Raw genomic sequence first — 15314 nt, forward strand, 5'->3', positions numbered from 1 at the left:
AGCTGCAAGTGTACAAAAGGGTTACGACTGCAAAAAGCTCTGCTGCAAAAACGTGTGCGTACGGCACAGAACGGCTGAGTAAATTTACCTGACGGGTAAGCTGATAACTCGGCAGAGTTCTGATGTCTCTCCCTGGCTTTTATGGGTGGTGGTGATGATGAGTGATGACTGACAGCTGTCAGTACCAGTGCTCCTGGGGCTCCTGGGAGGCGACTGCGCCCTCTGGTGCCTGAAATCCGACGACAGGCAGGCTGCCCTCTGGTGGTGAGCCAGCAGTACCTCCTCTTCGGGCGGCCCACACAACAAATCCAACTCAAAATTTTCTCCTCAGAAAACCAAAACACATCTACATTATTTTTTTGCACACACTGAAATAAACAAAGTCTTAAATCAAAATACAACGGACAGTAAAGAACAAAATTATACTCATCTTCCACAACATCAAGGTCACAAAAAATACAAACTCTCTCCTGTTCAGAGAGACCGTTATACCTGGCCACTTTCACTGCCAGAGGAAGACTACCAGATCTAATCTGAGCACAAAGGGGCCGCTGTTTCCGAGAAAAAATTAACGTCACATAAGGCTCAGTCTGGTATTTCTCCTTAAATTGTATATAATTCCTTAGTTTTGTTTTCTTACAAATATCATTTTTTTTCCATTGCAATTCATAATAATTGAAAAAAATTGTTTTAAGAAATTTTAATTACACTGCAATTTATTCATGTAGATGTAATTCTAATTCGAAATCGTAAATAAGTTAGTTATTTCTTTGACCCACAGAGAATTATTTGAACAATCCCATAAGAAAATAATTTATGGTCAGCCTATCCTCTGGCAGCTGAATGAAGCAGTTCCATAAACAAAGCATCTCTACTCTCTGCTTTATAATGCAGGGCTACCACCCCATGTCACCCTCTACAGCTGATTACAGTTGATTCACTGTGCCCCATGAATTAGTGTCCGGGGCACAGTGAATCAAAAATTTTAAAATCGATTTAAAACACCTGTACATTACACATGGATAGAAATAAATATCACGGCCTTATAAACAATAACTTTCTGTATTAAATCCACAATAGAATGACCTAAACCTATGCATCCTGCCACAAAACAACATTTCAGTAAATTGGACATGATTTGGAAAGACACACACCTGTCTATATATAAGGTCCCACTTGACAGTGCATGCAAGTACAAAGCAAGCATGAAGTCAAAGGAATTATCTGTAGAACTCTGAGGCAGGACAGTCTTGAGGCACAAATCTGCAGAGAGGTACAGAAACATTTCTGCTGCTTTGAAGGTCCCAATGAGCACAGTGGCCTCCTTCATCTAGAAATGGAAGAAGTTCAGATCCACCAGGACTCTTCCTAGAGCTGGTCGCCTGTCTAAAAGAAGGGCCTTAGTCAGGACCAAGAACCTGATGGTCACTTTGTCAGAGCTCCAGCATTCCTCTGTGAAGAGACAAGAACTTTCCAGAAGGACACCCATCTCTGTAGCAATCCACCAATCAAGCCTGTAGGGTAGAGTGGCCAGACGGAAGCCACTCCTTCGTAAAAGGCAGATGGTAGCCCGCCTGGAATTTGCCAAAAGGCACCTGAAGGATGTGCAGACCATGAGAAAGAAAATTCTCTGCTGAGACATAATTGAAGATCTTTGGCATGAATGCCAAGCATCATATTTGGAGGAAACCAGGCGCCACGCAACACCTCGACAATACCATCCCTGTGGCTATTTTTCAGTGGCAGAAACTGGGAGACTAGTCAGAACTGAGGGAAAGATTAATACAGCAATGCACAGAGACATCCTGGATGAAAACCTGCTCCAAAGCGCTCTTGACCTCAGACTGGGGCGACAGTTCATCTTTCAGCAGGACACTGACTCTAAGCACACAGCTAAGATATCAAAGAAGTGGCTTCAGGACAATTCTGTGAATGTCACTGAGTGGCCCAGCTAGAGCCCAGACCTGAATCCGATTGAACATTTCTGGAGAGATCTGAAAATAGCTGTACACTGATGCTCCCCATCCAACCTGATAGCACTTGAGAGGTGCTGCAAAGACGAATGGGCAAAACTGCCCAGAGATAGGTGCACCAAGCTTGTGGCATCATATTCAAGAAGACTTGAGGCTGTAATTGCTGCCAAAGGTGCATCAACAGAGCAAAGGGTGTGAATACTTACGTACGTGTGTTTTCTTACGTATTTATTTTTAATAAATTTGCAAAAATAAAAAAGAAGCCTTTTTTCATGTTATTATTATGGCTTGTTGTGAGTAGACTTTTGGGGGAAACAAAATTAATTTGCTCCATTTTGGAATAAGGCTGTAACAAATGTCCTGTTTTCCCAGCCACGTCCTGTCCTGGCTGTCCTGGGTTGTTTTTTTAGAAAGTGATGAAAATGTCCTGGTTTTAATTGTTTTTTTTTTTTTACTGGGCCATTAAACTGACTGGTATTAGGGCACTCTGCTGCATGTGACATAATCCTTGAGAGGCTGCCGTTGTTCTTGCATGCATAGACTAGTGTAGAGGATCACTCAGCCTAGGGGAGTGCTGAGACCGTGACACCGGGTCTAACAAAGAACTCAACTTCTGTCAACTTTGCAGAAGCACTCTCACCTCGCAGAACATTTTTATGTTTTTCGGTGTCCGTGTGAGCTTTAAGATCCCTGGCACCCCCATTGGACATTGAAACATATGCCTGCACCGTGTGCCAGGTTTGCACACGGTACACTCAGCCTCCCACTTGCCCCGGATGGGGGAATTTTTTCTGCAGCTGATCTGTTGACATACACTTGTGCTTCAACATTTTGCAGACAGGCAGAAGTAACGCTGGTCGAATGGCTGTCTACCAAGTTGTCTGCTCACCTGCACGGTGTCAGGGTCTCAGCACTCCCCTAGGCTGAGCAATCCACTATACTAGTCTGCGCATGCACGGATCCGTTGTTGCAGTCTTATCCCGGAAAACCAGAGGATGTTGTGAATGCAGTGGATAGTGCGTTGGCATTTCATACTGTGAAACACCACAACAGCTACTGAAAGCCAAATATTTGACTTATCAAATATATAGTACCAGGTGTGTTTGTGAATTGAAGGGAAAATGTTGTTATTGTGTTCTTTGATTGGCTGTTTTGATCTTGTCAACATTTTATATACTGTATCCTTTGTTCCACAGCGGAACCTCTGGTCCAGGTAAATGGAAAGCCCAGCTGCTGCTTCTTCAAGTTCAGCCCAAAGCTGATGTTCACCAAGGTGCTGAAGGCCCAGCTCTGGGTGTACCTCCGACCACTTCAGCAGACCTCAACTGTCTACCTACAGATCCTCCGACTCAAGCCCATCACGGAGCAGGGCAGCCGCCACATTCGGATCCGCTCCCTGAAGATAGAGCTCAACTCCAGAGTGGGCCACTGGCAAAGTATTGACTTTAAGCATGTGTTGCAGAACTGGTTCAAACAGCCACACACCAACTGGGGAATTGACATCAACGCATTTGATGAGAGTGGCAATGACCTGGCTGTTACCTCACTGCGACCTGGGGAGGAGGGGCTGGTAAGGACCATCAGACCTGTCTCTGGGGCAAGGGAATCACTTCCATCACACCTCAGATTTAGGTAGATGACATTTTATACAAGAAGGCAGCCAATAAAAGCCAGTACTACACTGAACAAAAATCTAAACACAACACGTTTTTTTTTTTTTTTGCTTCCATTTTTCATGAGCTGAGCTCAAAGATCTAAAACATTTTGTATATACACAAAAAAGCTTGTACAAATATTGTTCACAAATCTGTCTAAATCTGTGTTAATGAGCACTTCTCCTTTGCCATGATAATTCACCCACCACACAGGTGTGGCATATCAAGATGCTGATTAGACAGCATGATTATTGTACAGTGTGCCTTAGGCTGGTCACAGCATGGTAGAGAAAATGTTTTAGATCTTTGAGTTCAGCTCATGAAAAACGGGAGCAAAAACAAAAGTGTTGTATTGTTATTTTTGTTTAGTGTATATAACTATTAAGATATAATGATTAAAAATATATGTATGCAGGCAGGCTGTGCTAAATGTGAAACCGATTCTTAATGAATAGGATACACTTGTGAACATAATTCACCACTGACATTAAAAAAAGGCTCAGCCTTTGTCCAGGTGATTAACTGAAACACTGTCTCACTTACCTTTTCATGAAGATGTTGGATTAATACCTTTCTCTTTGATAAACAGCTTTTTATGTCATGGTGATGAAGCAGACAATGTCACATTTTGATCTGATGCTTCCAACTTCTTCACCTCTTCCTTAGTTGTGATCTTGTGGTTCTGGTGGACCCCTAGAACAAAAGTTTGTAATTCCAGGTTGTTAATTCCAGCCTCCTTCTTCAATAATGTGAAGTTTGTATGGTCCCAAGATACACATACTTTTGTATTATAGACTGTACAGTTGCTTGTGGTACCATGAATCTTTGAGACATGGTTCCTAAGAAGGAAGCTAACTTGTAGAGATCTGAAATTGTTCTCTGGTACAGTTGGCTTAGTTTTTTTTAGATTTTTTCTCCAGTTCCTAAAAGCAAAAAAGGCACTACAGTTAGGGCCTTGTAAATGCTCAAGAATTTACCAATCTATTGTAGCAGCACGGTGGCTTTGTGGTTAGCCCATGTTGCCTCACAGCAAGAAGGTCATGGAATTGCTTCCTGCCTGGGCCTTTCTGTGTGGAGTTTGCATGTTCTCTTCATGTTTGCATGGGTTTCCTTCCGGGTGATCTGGCTTCCTTCCACACCTAAAGACATTCAGGTTAGGTGAAATGGAAACTTTATAATTCATTCTCTCTCTCTCTCTCTACATATATACGAGGTCTGTGAGAAAAGTGTCCGACCTTTTTATTTTTTTCAAAAACCATATGGATTTGAATCACATGTGATTGCATCAGCCAAGCTTGAACCTTTGTGCGCATTCGTGAATTTTTTCACGCCTGTCGGTTGCGTCATTCGCCTGTGAGCAGGCTTTGTGTGAGCACTGGTCCAACCCTCTCATCATTTTTTTATTGCGAATAAATGTCTGAACGATTTGGAGCTTTGCTGCATCAATTTTTTTCCAGAAACTGTGAGAGACCTCCAGGTGGACACCGTTCGGAAAATTAATATGGCTTTCAGGGACGATTTTATGGGGATTACACAGATTAAGGAGTGATCCAGATGGTTTAAAGACCGCCCACAACTGCTGCTGTAGCGCGCCGCGCTCCGAGCGCCGATCGACAGGATCACGCCCCGCTGAAACAACCAGATAATTTCCAACATGAAGGCTTTGTTGATCCAGGATGTCTGACTTTCACAAAAAGGCAGAAGGCGTGGACATCAGTACTTTTTCGGCACATTCCACTGTTACAAGAGTTTTTTACAAGGAAAGAAAAGCAGAGGGACGCGCCACGGAGCCGTTCTTTACGCGGCACAAAACCACCTCTGTGTTGGTCTCTCAGGACGGCTTTCAGGTGGATTTCAGACGGCTGTCGGTTGCTTTTCAGTCGTGTGATTAGCCAAGAAATTGAGCATGAGCTGGACATGCCCCAACATGTCCTGTGAGACTTCATCACGGCGTTGCTTTGCGCCGTGCGGCTCCACCGCGACGCGCGGAACTCTGCTCTTCTTTCCATGACAAAAACTCCTGTAACAGTGGAATGTGCCGTTCATTTCTAAACTGGACGCTGTCTTGATCCGGTATGTCATCTGACTAGCACAGGAATTGTGAAAAGACGTGGACATCAGCACTTTTTCGGCACATTGAGACAGACGTGCAGAGGAGTTCCACGCGTCGCGGCGGAGCCGCATGGCGCAAAGCAACGCCGTGATGAAGCCTCACAGGACATGTTGGGGCATGTCCAGCTCATGCTCAATTTCTTGGATAATCACACGACTGAAAAGCAACCGACAGCCGTCTGAAATTCTCCTGAAAGCCGTCCTGAGAGACCAACACAGAGGTGGTTTTGTGCCGCGTAATGAACGGCTCCGTGGCGTGTCCCTCCGCTTTTCTTTCCATGGAAAAAACTCCTGTAACAGTGGAATGTGCCGAAAAAGTGCTGATGTCCACGCCTTCTGCCTTTTTTGTGAAAGTCAGACGATGTCCCGGATCAGCAAAGCCTTCACGTTGGAAATGATCTGGTTGTTTCAGCGGGGTGTGAGCCTGTCGATCGGCGCTCGGAGCGCGGCGCACTCTCAGCAGTTGTGGGCGGTCTTTAAACCGTCTGGATCACTCCTTAATCTGTGTAATCCCCATAAAATCGTACCTGAAAGCCATATTAATTTTCCGAACGGTGTCCACCTGGAGGTCTCTCACAGTTTCTGGAAAAAAATTGATGCAGCAAAGCTCCAAATCGTTCAGACATTTAGTCGCAATAAAAAAACGACGAGAGGGGTGGACCAGTGCTCACACAAAAGCTGCTCACAGGCGAATGACGCAACCGACAGGCGTGAAAAAACTCACGCATGCGCACGAAGGTTCAAGCTTGGCTGATGCAATCACACGTGATTCAAATCCATATGGTTTTTGAAAAAAATAAAAAGGTCGGATACTTTTCTCACAGACCTCATATATATATATATATATATATATATGCAAACGTTTGGGCACCCCTGATAATTTTCATGATTTTCCTTTATAAATCATTGGTTGTCGGGATCAGAAATTTCAGTTAAATATATCATATAGCAGATGAACACACTGATATTTGAGAAGTGAAATGAAGTTTCTAGTATTTACAGAAAGTGTGTAATAATTATTTAAACAAAATTAGGCAGGTGCATAAATTTTGGCACCCTTGTCATTTTATTGATTTGAATACATTTAGCACTAATTATTGGAACACAAAATTGGTTTGGTAAGCTCATTGACCCTTGACCTCCTTAACACAGGTGAATCCAATCATGAGAAAGGGTATTTAGGTGGCCATTTGCAAATGTTCCCCCTCTTTGCATCTCTTCTAATGATTGGCAACATGGGAGCCTCTAAACAACTCTCAAATGACCTGAAAACAAAGATTGTTCAACATCATGGTTTAGGGGAAGGATACAAAAGCTATCTCAGAGATTTCAGATGTCAGTTTCCACTGTGAGGAACATAGTGAGGAAATGGAAGACCGCAGACACCGTACTAGTTAAGGCCCAAAGTGGCAGGCCAAGAAAAATTTCAGATAAGCTGAAGTGAAGGATGGTGAGAACAGTCATAGTCAAATCACAGACCTGCACCAAAGACCAACAACATGATCTTGCTGCAGAAAATGTCTCTGTGCATTGTTCAACTATACAGCACACTTTGCACAAAGAGATGGTGCATGATGCTTTAATGCAGAGGAAGCCTTTTCTGCATACATGCCACAGAGTCGCTTGAGGTATGCTAAAGCACATTTGGACAAGCCAGCTTCATTTTGGAATAAGGTGCTGTGGACTGATGAAATTAAAATTGAGTTATTTGGACATAACAAGGGGTGGTATGCAAGGCTGAAAAAGAAAAGGGGCTGTGTGGCCAGTGCAGGTACTGGGAATCTTGTTACAGTTGAGGGTCACATGGATTCCAGTCAGTATCAGCAGATTCTTGAGAACAATGATCATGAATCATTGACAAAATCGAAGTTGCGCCGGGGCTGGATCTTTCAACAAAATCTACTAAGGTATTCATGCAGAGGAACACGTACAATGTTCTGCAGTGGCTATCTCAGTCCCCAGACCTGACCTGAATATTATTGAAAATCTGTGGTGTGATTTTAAGCGGGATGTCCATGTTCAGAAACCAACAAACCAAAATACCTTCAACCAGAATTCAGACTCTCATTGGATGCTGTAGGAAGTGTTTAGAGGTTGTTATTTCTGCAAAAGGAGGTTCTACTAAATATTGATGTATTTTTTCTGTTGCGGTGCACAAATTTATGCACCTGCCTAATTTTGTTTAAAAAGTTATTGCACACTTTCTGTTAATCCTATAAACTTCATTTCACTTCTCAAATATCACTGTGTTTGTCTGCTACATGATATACTCAACAAAAATATAAACGCAACACTTTTGGTTTTGCTCCCATTTTGTATGAGATGAACTCAAAGATCGAAAACTTTTTCCACATACACAATATCACCATTTCCCTCAAATATTGTTCACAAACCAGTCTAAATCTGTGATAGTGAGCACTTCTCCTTTGCTGAGATAATCCATCCCACCTCACAGGTGTGCCATATCAGGATGCTGATTAGACACCATGATTAGTGCACAGGTGTGCCTTAGACTGTCCACAATAAAAGGCCACTCTGAAAGGTGCAGTTTTGTTTTATTCGGGGGGGATACCAGTCAGTGTCTGGTGTGACCACCATTTGCCTCATGCAGTGCAACACATCTCCTTCGCATAGAGTTGATCAGGTTGTCAATTGTGGCCTGTGGAATGTTGTTCCACTCCTCTTCAATGGCTGTGCGAAGTTGCTGGATATTGGCAGTAACTGGTACACACTGTTGTATACGCCGGTCCAGAGCATCCCAAGCATGCTCAATGGGTGACATGTCCGGTGAGTATGCCAGCCATGCAAGAACTGGGACATTTTCAGCTTCCAAGAATTGTGTACAGATCCTTGCAACATGGAGCCGTGCATTATCCTGCTGCACATGATGTGATGTTCTTGGATGTATGGCACAACAATGGGCCTCAGGATCTCATCACGGTATCTCTGTGCATTCAGAATGCCATCAATAAAATGCACCTGTGTTCTTTGTCCGTCAGACGCCTGCCCATACCATAACCCCACCTCCACCATGGGCCACTCGATCCACAACATTGACATCAGAAAACCACTCACCCACACGACGCCACACACGCTGTCTGCCATCTGCCCTGGACAGTGTGAACCGGGATTCATCCGTGAAGAGAACACCTCTCCAACGTGCCAAATGCCAGCGAATGTGAGCATTTGCCCACTCAAGTCGGTTACGACTACGAACTGGAGTCAGGTCGAGACCCCGATGAGGACGACGAGCATGCAGATGAGCTTCCCTGAGACGGTTTCTGACAGTTTGTGCAGAAATTCTTTGGTTATGCAAACCGATTGTTTCAGCAGCTGTCCGAGTGGCTGGTCTCCGACGATCTTGGAAGTGAACATGCTGGATGTGGAGGTCCTGGGCTGGTGTGGTTACACGTGGTCTGCGGTTGTGAGGCTGGTTGGATGTACTGCCAAATTCTCTGAAACGCCTTTGGAGACGGCTTATGGTAGAGAAATGAACATTCAATACGCGAGCAACAGCTCTGGTTGACATTCCCGCTGTCAGCATGCCAATTGCACGCTCCCTCAAATATTGCAACATCTGTGGCATTGTGCTGTGTGATAAAACTGCACTTTTCAGAGTGGCCTTTTATTGTGGGCAGTCTAAGGCACACCTGTGCACTAATCATGGTGTCTAATCAGCATCTTGATATGGCACACCTGTGAGGTGGGATGGATTATCTCAGCAAAGGAGAAGTGCTCACTATCACAGATTTAGACTGGTTTGTGAACAATATTTGAGAGAAATGGTGATATTGTGTATGTGGAAAAAGTTTTAGATCTTTGAGTTCATCTCATACAAAATGGGAGCAAAACCAAAAGTGTTGCGTTTATATTTTATATATATATATATATATATATATATATATATATATATATATATATATATATATATATATATATATATATATAAAACCAGAGTTTGACATACCATTATTGGTGGACCTGTTGTTGGTCAGCTTTTGCTTCAGATGCAAGCTGTTGCTGGGTTTTCACAAAGTGCTAGATGTTCGTAAGTAGCTTAGATCAGGATTTATGTAATGGCTGAGTGGATCCTTGTCATTTGATTAGTGCTTTGTATGTCACGTGACATGTATTATTCGTCCCATTTGTGTTGCTTTGCATTTAGAGTGCAATTTGGTTCCATACATTGCACTCTGCACACACACACACACACACACACACACACACACACACACACACACACACACACACACAAAACAAATCCACTGCGCTGTAAGGCATCTGGTGGCATGAAGAGCTGTTAGGAGGAAGTTACAATGAAAAGCTGGACTAATTTTTGATTTTTTTTTTTTTTTTCGCTGCACTAAGGATGTACACAGCCTATTTTTTGGAGGTGGGAGTACATGAAGTTGGTGCACGGCATCATGCAGTTATTTTTGGACTAGTATTTAAAGTTCGTGTTGGATTGTTGATGTCAGAGCAGCAGTGATGCACCAAAGCTGGACAAATTTCTGATGTGATTTTTTTTGAGGGAGTGAGGAAATACACAAACTCTTTCTTTTCTTTTTTTTTTTATTGTGGAAGTACACAAAGTCAGTGCAGTGACGCACCAAAATGTAAGTCCCTTTTCTGTTATTTATAAATTAATATAAAATCAAATGACATCTGTTTTAGCCATTATATAAAACAAATAATGAATGATTTTACATTCTTTCAATGGAATGAATATTAATTTGGTGAAAGTTGGAACATACCATTACACTGGGCTTCGCCTCGTGGAATGGTATGTTCCAACTTTCACCTGATGAAATATTCGTACCATTGAACTCATGAACATTCATTATTTGTATATTATGTGATATAGGTACGGTCGGGCCTACGTCACTTCCGCGTAGTTACGGCCGCCATTTTGGGTCGCCGCTGAAAACAAACTGTACGCGCACTCACAACCATTGTTGATATAGCCGTCTTTACCGCTGTTTATTCGCAAAGGCCTGCTGATTTGGTCATGCCAAATGGCGTAGGTACAGTCGGACATCCGGGTCCCTGATGTGCGCGCACATAGCAACACACATAGTAACGAGCGAGCCGCTGAAAACAACCACTGTCGTGTTCATTTCCTACTTGACGTCCATTGCATTGTCATTGTTCTGCCATATTTTTTCTACTTAATATACGAGGTCTATTAGAAAAGTATCCGACCTTATTATTTTTTCAAAAACTATATGGATTTGAATCACGTGTGATTGCGTCAGACGAGCTTGAACCCTCGTGCGCATGCGTGAGTTTTTTCACGCCTGTCGGTTGCGTCATTCGCCTGTGGGCAGGCTTTAAGTGAGCACTGGTCCACCCCTCCCGTCGGAATTCCTTTGTCTGAGAACTTCCTGAGAGACTGGCGCTTTGCTTGATCAAATTTTTTTCAGAAACTGTAAGGCACATCCAAGTGGACACCATTTGAGAAATTCGGTTTTCGGTGAAAATTTTAATGGCTGATGAGAGATTAAGGAGTGTTACTATCGCTTTAAGGACAGCCCACGGTGCCGGACGGCGCGCCGCGCCCCAAGCCACCATCGTCAGCCTGTTTCGAGCTGAAAATTTCCAAATTTAAGCCTGTGTTGGGATTTCAATCATGCAGACTTAAAGGTGATAGAGAGAGGTTGAATGAGGCATTAATCCTTGTTCTGTGATGTGATATGTAGCCCAAAAAAATTGGTTGGGTCTGTAATGGCTCAGAACCTTCCTAAAAGGCTCTCTGAAACCGCTATGTTACTATGCTGGGTTTAGAATGCCTCGTTTGCCTTTAATGGCATCATTTCAGAGCTTATTTGGCAACCTCATTATGAAATGCAAGTAGGTGGCGCTGATCGGTTGCTGTTGTTTGATTGGCTGCCCTTGTTCTCACTGAAAAGAAAGCATTATTTATTTATTTTCATTCCTTTTATATTTTCTGTTGTGTTTCTATTCAGGTTTTTTTTTTTGCCTCTTTCTCTAAAATTGTATATAATAATCATTAGATTATTAATATATAAACAAAAATAAATTTAAGAAATATTACAATTTGAAAACAAATGCACCTGAACGTGATGACAGCTGCAATGCTAACTTTTAACATTGAAAATGCCATAGACATGCTAACGCGTTAGCATCGCTCCCGTTTTTAAGTTATAAAATACATCTATCAACTGTTTCAGAAGAACATAACAGGTCAGTTTAACATAGAAAAGGTAAATAATATTCACAAACGTATGCTCTTTAGGGTTTTAGCAGGAGAAAATTAAGCAAAAGAAAGAAAGAATAATCGAAGCATTGCTTCAATCTGCGAAGCACTGCTTCAATTGGTTCAAGGTTCACAGCAAAGCCGCGCTGCAGAAAAGTTGTTTACGGACCCGCTGCAGGGTCTGTAATCAATACAGAAATGATCATTTTCCTGACAAACACCCCCAAAACAACGGCCACTCTGAAGGACCGATAACATAATCGTTAAGCACAAAGCTTATTGATGCCGGTGGATCGAGTCATTTCTTAACGATACCCAAAAGGAACCGGTTCTCAATACACATCCCTAGCTGCTAAGGGGTTAGCTCATTCCCTTTAGAGGAACAAACCAGAGCTAATGTGCCATTCTAACGTGCAATTCTTACAACAGGAATATGGCGCAACGCAAATTTAAAACAAAAGAAAATGTGATACTCACAGGCTGTACTGATTGCTGGGGTTGATTTTGTCGCAGAGTCGGAACTGACCCTCTACTGAGAATTAAATGCTGACTGAAGCCAGCTCAAAATCGTGCAAGGTTTGTGAAACAGTCCTCCGTGAAATGCGCAGCGCAAAGAAATAGTCGGCGGTTGTATGTACTGGGGATGCGGTTAAAAATTAATAAAAGCCAGTGATCGCGTACATTGCTTTCCGTGGGAAGATCATAGTCCGCTAAAACAGCCTGGGAAGGCACACCTGTAGCTCGCCATTGCTTCTCTTCGAGTGTTACGAATGGGTGGGCACAACCTTATGAATAATTAATTTCGAAGGGGCGTGTGTGAAAGGGGGTGGGTGTGGGTGTGTGGGGGGGCTATTGGTGAAAAAGTGACGTAAGTTTTCTCTCAAAAACGGACTGGCCTGTTTTCTAGGGGCAATTCAAAAAAGGAGAAATACTTGAAACAGAGGTTCTGAAACTTGCTAGCACTTCATGTGTATTCCCCACAGCGGGGAGACTCTGAACTAACACCAAAAACATGAAAAAAATGATTTTGTTTCTCTATCCCCTTTAAAGGAAGTGCTTCCAAATTCCACCAGCATGTAAAGTGTGCTACCAGATGAGTTAGCACACTGGACAAGGTCTACACAGCAACATCAAGCTGGGTTATAATAATGCCTCACATTCACATTGGGGTGAATGTGAGGCATTATTGAAAAGCACTTTGACGTCTGATGCAGATGGAAAAGCTATATAAAGGAAAGCTTTATAAAGCTATATAAAGCTATATAAATTCAGTCCATTTACCATTTCCATTTATAAGGATGGCCACTACCACACCTCGGCCAGTCTGACCACTTGTCTCTGTTTTTAATTCCTGCTTATGCCTCCCGCCCAAGAAAACGGCTCCTACCATCATAAAAACTATTAAAACCTGGCTTGCTGATGCCTCCCAGCAGCTGCAGGACTGCTTTGATAGGACCAACTGGGAGATTTTTGAAGACCCAGACCTAGAGGTGCTCACAGACAGTGTTCTGTGTTACATCTGCATAGACACTGTTAATGTGAAAAAATGCCCCCGGGTCTACCCCAATAAGAAGCCCTGGATGACCAGGGAGATCAAGCAGCTGCTGAAGGAGTGTGATAACGCCTTCATGTCAGGCAATAAGGGTCTCTACATCACAACTCAAGCAAATCTGAAGAGAGGCATCAGAAAGGCCAAGTCGGACTAAAGGAGGAGGATTAAGGACCACCTGGATAGTAACAACAGTAGGCAGGTGTATCAGGAGATTCAGCAGCTCACCAACTATAAGACCAACTCAGTGGTGAAGCCTCACTGGCAGAGGACCTGAACCTCTTCTTTGCCCACTTTGAGGTGTACTACGCTGCAGGCTGTCAGGCTGAGGAAAGCTGTTGGACCTAACGGTGTTGGAGTTCTTGCCAGGATTTTCAACCTTTCCCTGTTCCAATCCTTTGTCCCACCCTGTCTGAAATCCTCCAGCATTGTCCCCCAGCCCATGAAACTCCACATTTCAAGCCTTAATGACTGTTGTACCGACACCCCTGGTCATGAAATGCTTTGAACATCTTATCAGGGCTCACATCACATCACTTCTCCCCAAAAGTTTTGACCCTAATCAGTTTGCCTGCAGGCGCTGAAGATGAAGGCACCTTTGAGGGTGCCACTCAAGACTCTGGAGAAGGCAGAGACACTAAATACTCTGGGGAAGGTGCTGAAGACACTTTAGATGAGGGCACTTCTAAGGGCACTGCTGAAGGCGCCACTGAAGACTGATGAGGCATGGCCGGCGTCAGTGCTGGTGACTGACAAACTGAGGGGTTGAAAAACACCAATTCTGGATCTTGGAACCACATAGGAAGGGTGCTCTGGCAAAACAAATAATCCATGTCATTAAACTGATGACAAAACTGATAACTGTTGTTGATGGTCAAACAAGGACCATGCATCATTTCAGAACCGGGCACGTAGCGCAAGGTTAGAGGTGCAAATGTGATAACATGCATAAAATGATTTTAGTTTGGTGTAGATCTTTTTAATTTGAGTAAAGTCCAAGGTAGCACCTGCTAGGTTCTTTTTAAAAGGTGTGTTATATTTTATTGGTGCTCTGCAGGGTCTGGTCTGGCCTAAATGTAATGTCATGAGTAGACAATGGTTCAGGCCTCAATGTAGAAATAATACCAACAAGTTTAAAATGACCGTCTTTAATGACTCATGTGGGAGAGGTCAAAGGTCTGTACACAGACTAAAAGTCCAAGCAGGTGATGGTGTCCAAGAGGGCATAGGCAGGTGGGTGGCAAAAACAGAGCAAACGGTCCAGGCACAGAGCATTCAGTAACGGTCAACAGTGTCCAATAATGGCAGACAGTCTCAAACATACCCAAGGGAAAAACAGGTTCGGTAACAAGAAGTCAAATGCGAGAAAACACCAGAAACTGAGGTGACAAATTAGTGACAAATTAATCATTTCCAACCCAATTAACCCAAAAGTGGGCCACAGCTCCTTAAACCGTTTTGTTGGTATAGGGTCGAGTAAGCACGTTTTCATGTGACAAATAAACATCTTGATCTTGACGTTGTGATTTTATAGACAGCACACAGACATGAAAACCCACAGGGACCACAGACAATATCAACACTAGGAACAGTTACAAGGAGGAGCCAGATGACAATGACAGACAGGGATTGTGACACCTTAGTGTTCAACTTCATGTACAGCTCAGTATAGTACTTTTCCTGAGCTTTTGCCAAATCTCAATTTGTACCCATTTCCCAATTCTCTTCCCTTGTTATATTTTCCTATACTCCCCAGTCCATCAAAAAGTCTCCTTATCTTCTTTTTTCCATCCAAAATGTCACACCCG

At 43.1% G+C, this 15314-nt stretch overlaps 1 protein-coding gene across 2 annotated transcripts in view; it reads left to right on the top strand.

Moving 5' to 3' along the window:
- The window catches only part of LOC117507080 (growth/differentiation factor 11-like), a 243627-nt gene that overhangs the window by 114178 nt on the left and 114135 nt on the right, over nt 1-15314 (top strand). For both annotated transcript variants that reach the window (XM_034166841.1, XM_034166842.1), the window contains exon 2: nt 3170-3543. In XM_034166841.1, coding sequence (XP_034022732.1) covers nt 3170-3543 — 374 coding nt within the window. The remainder of the gene's footprint in view (nt 1-3169; nt 3544-15314) is intronic.

The sequence above is a fragment of the Thalassophryne amazonica genome, chromosome 3 (assembly GCF_902500255.1).
Source record: "Thalassophryne amazonica chromosome 3, fThaAma1.1, whole genome shotgun sequence".
NCBI lineage: Eukaryota > Metazoa > Chordata > Actinopteri > Batrachoidiformes > Batrachoididae > Thalassophryne > Thalassophryne amazonica.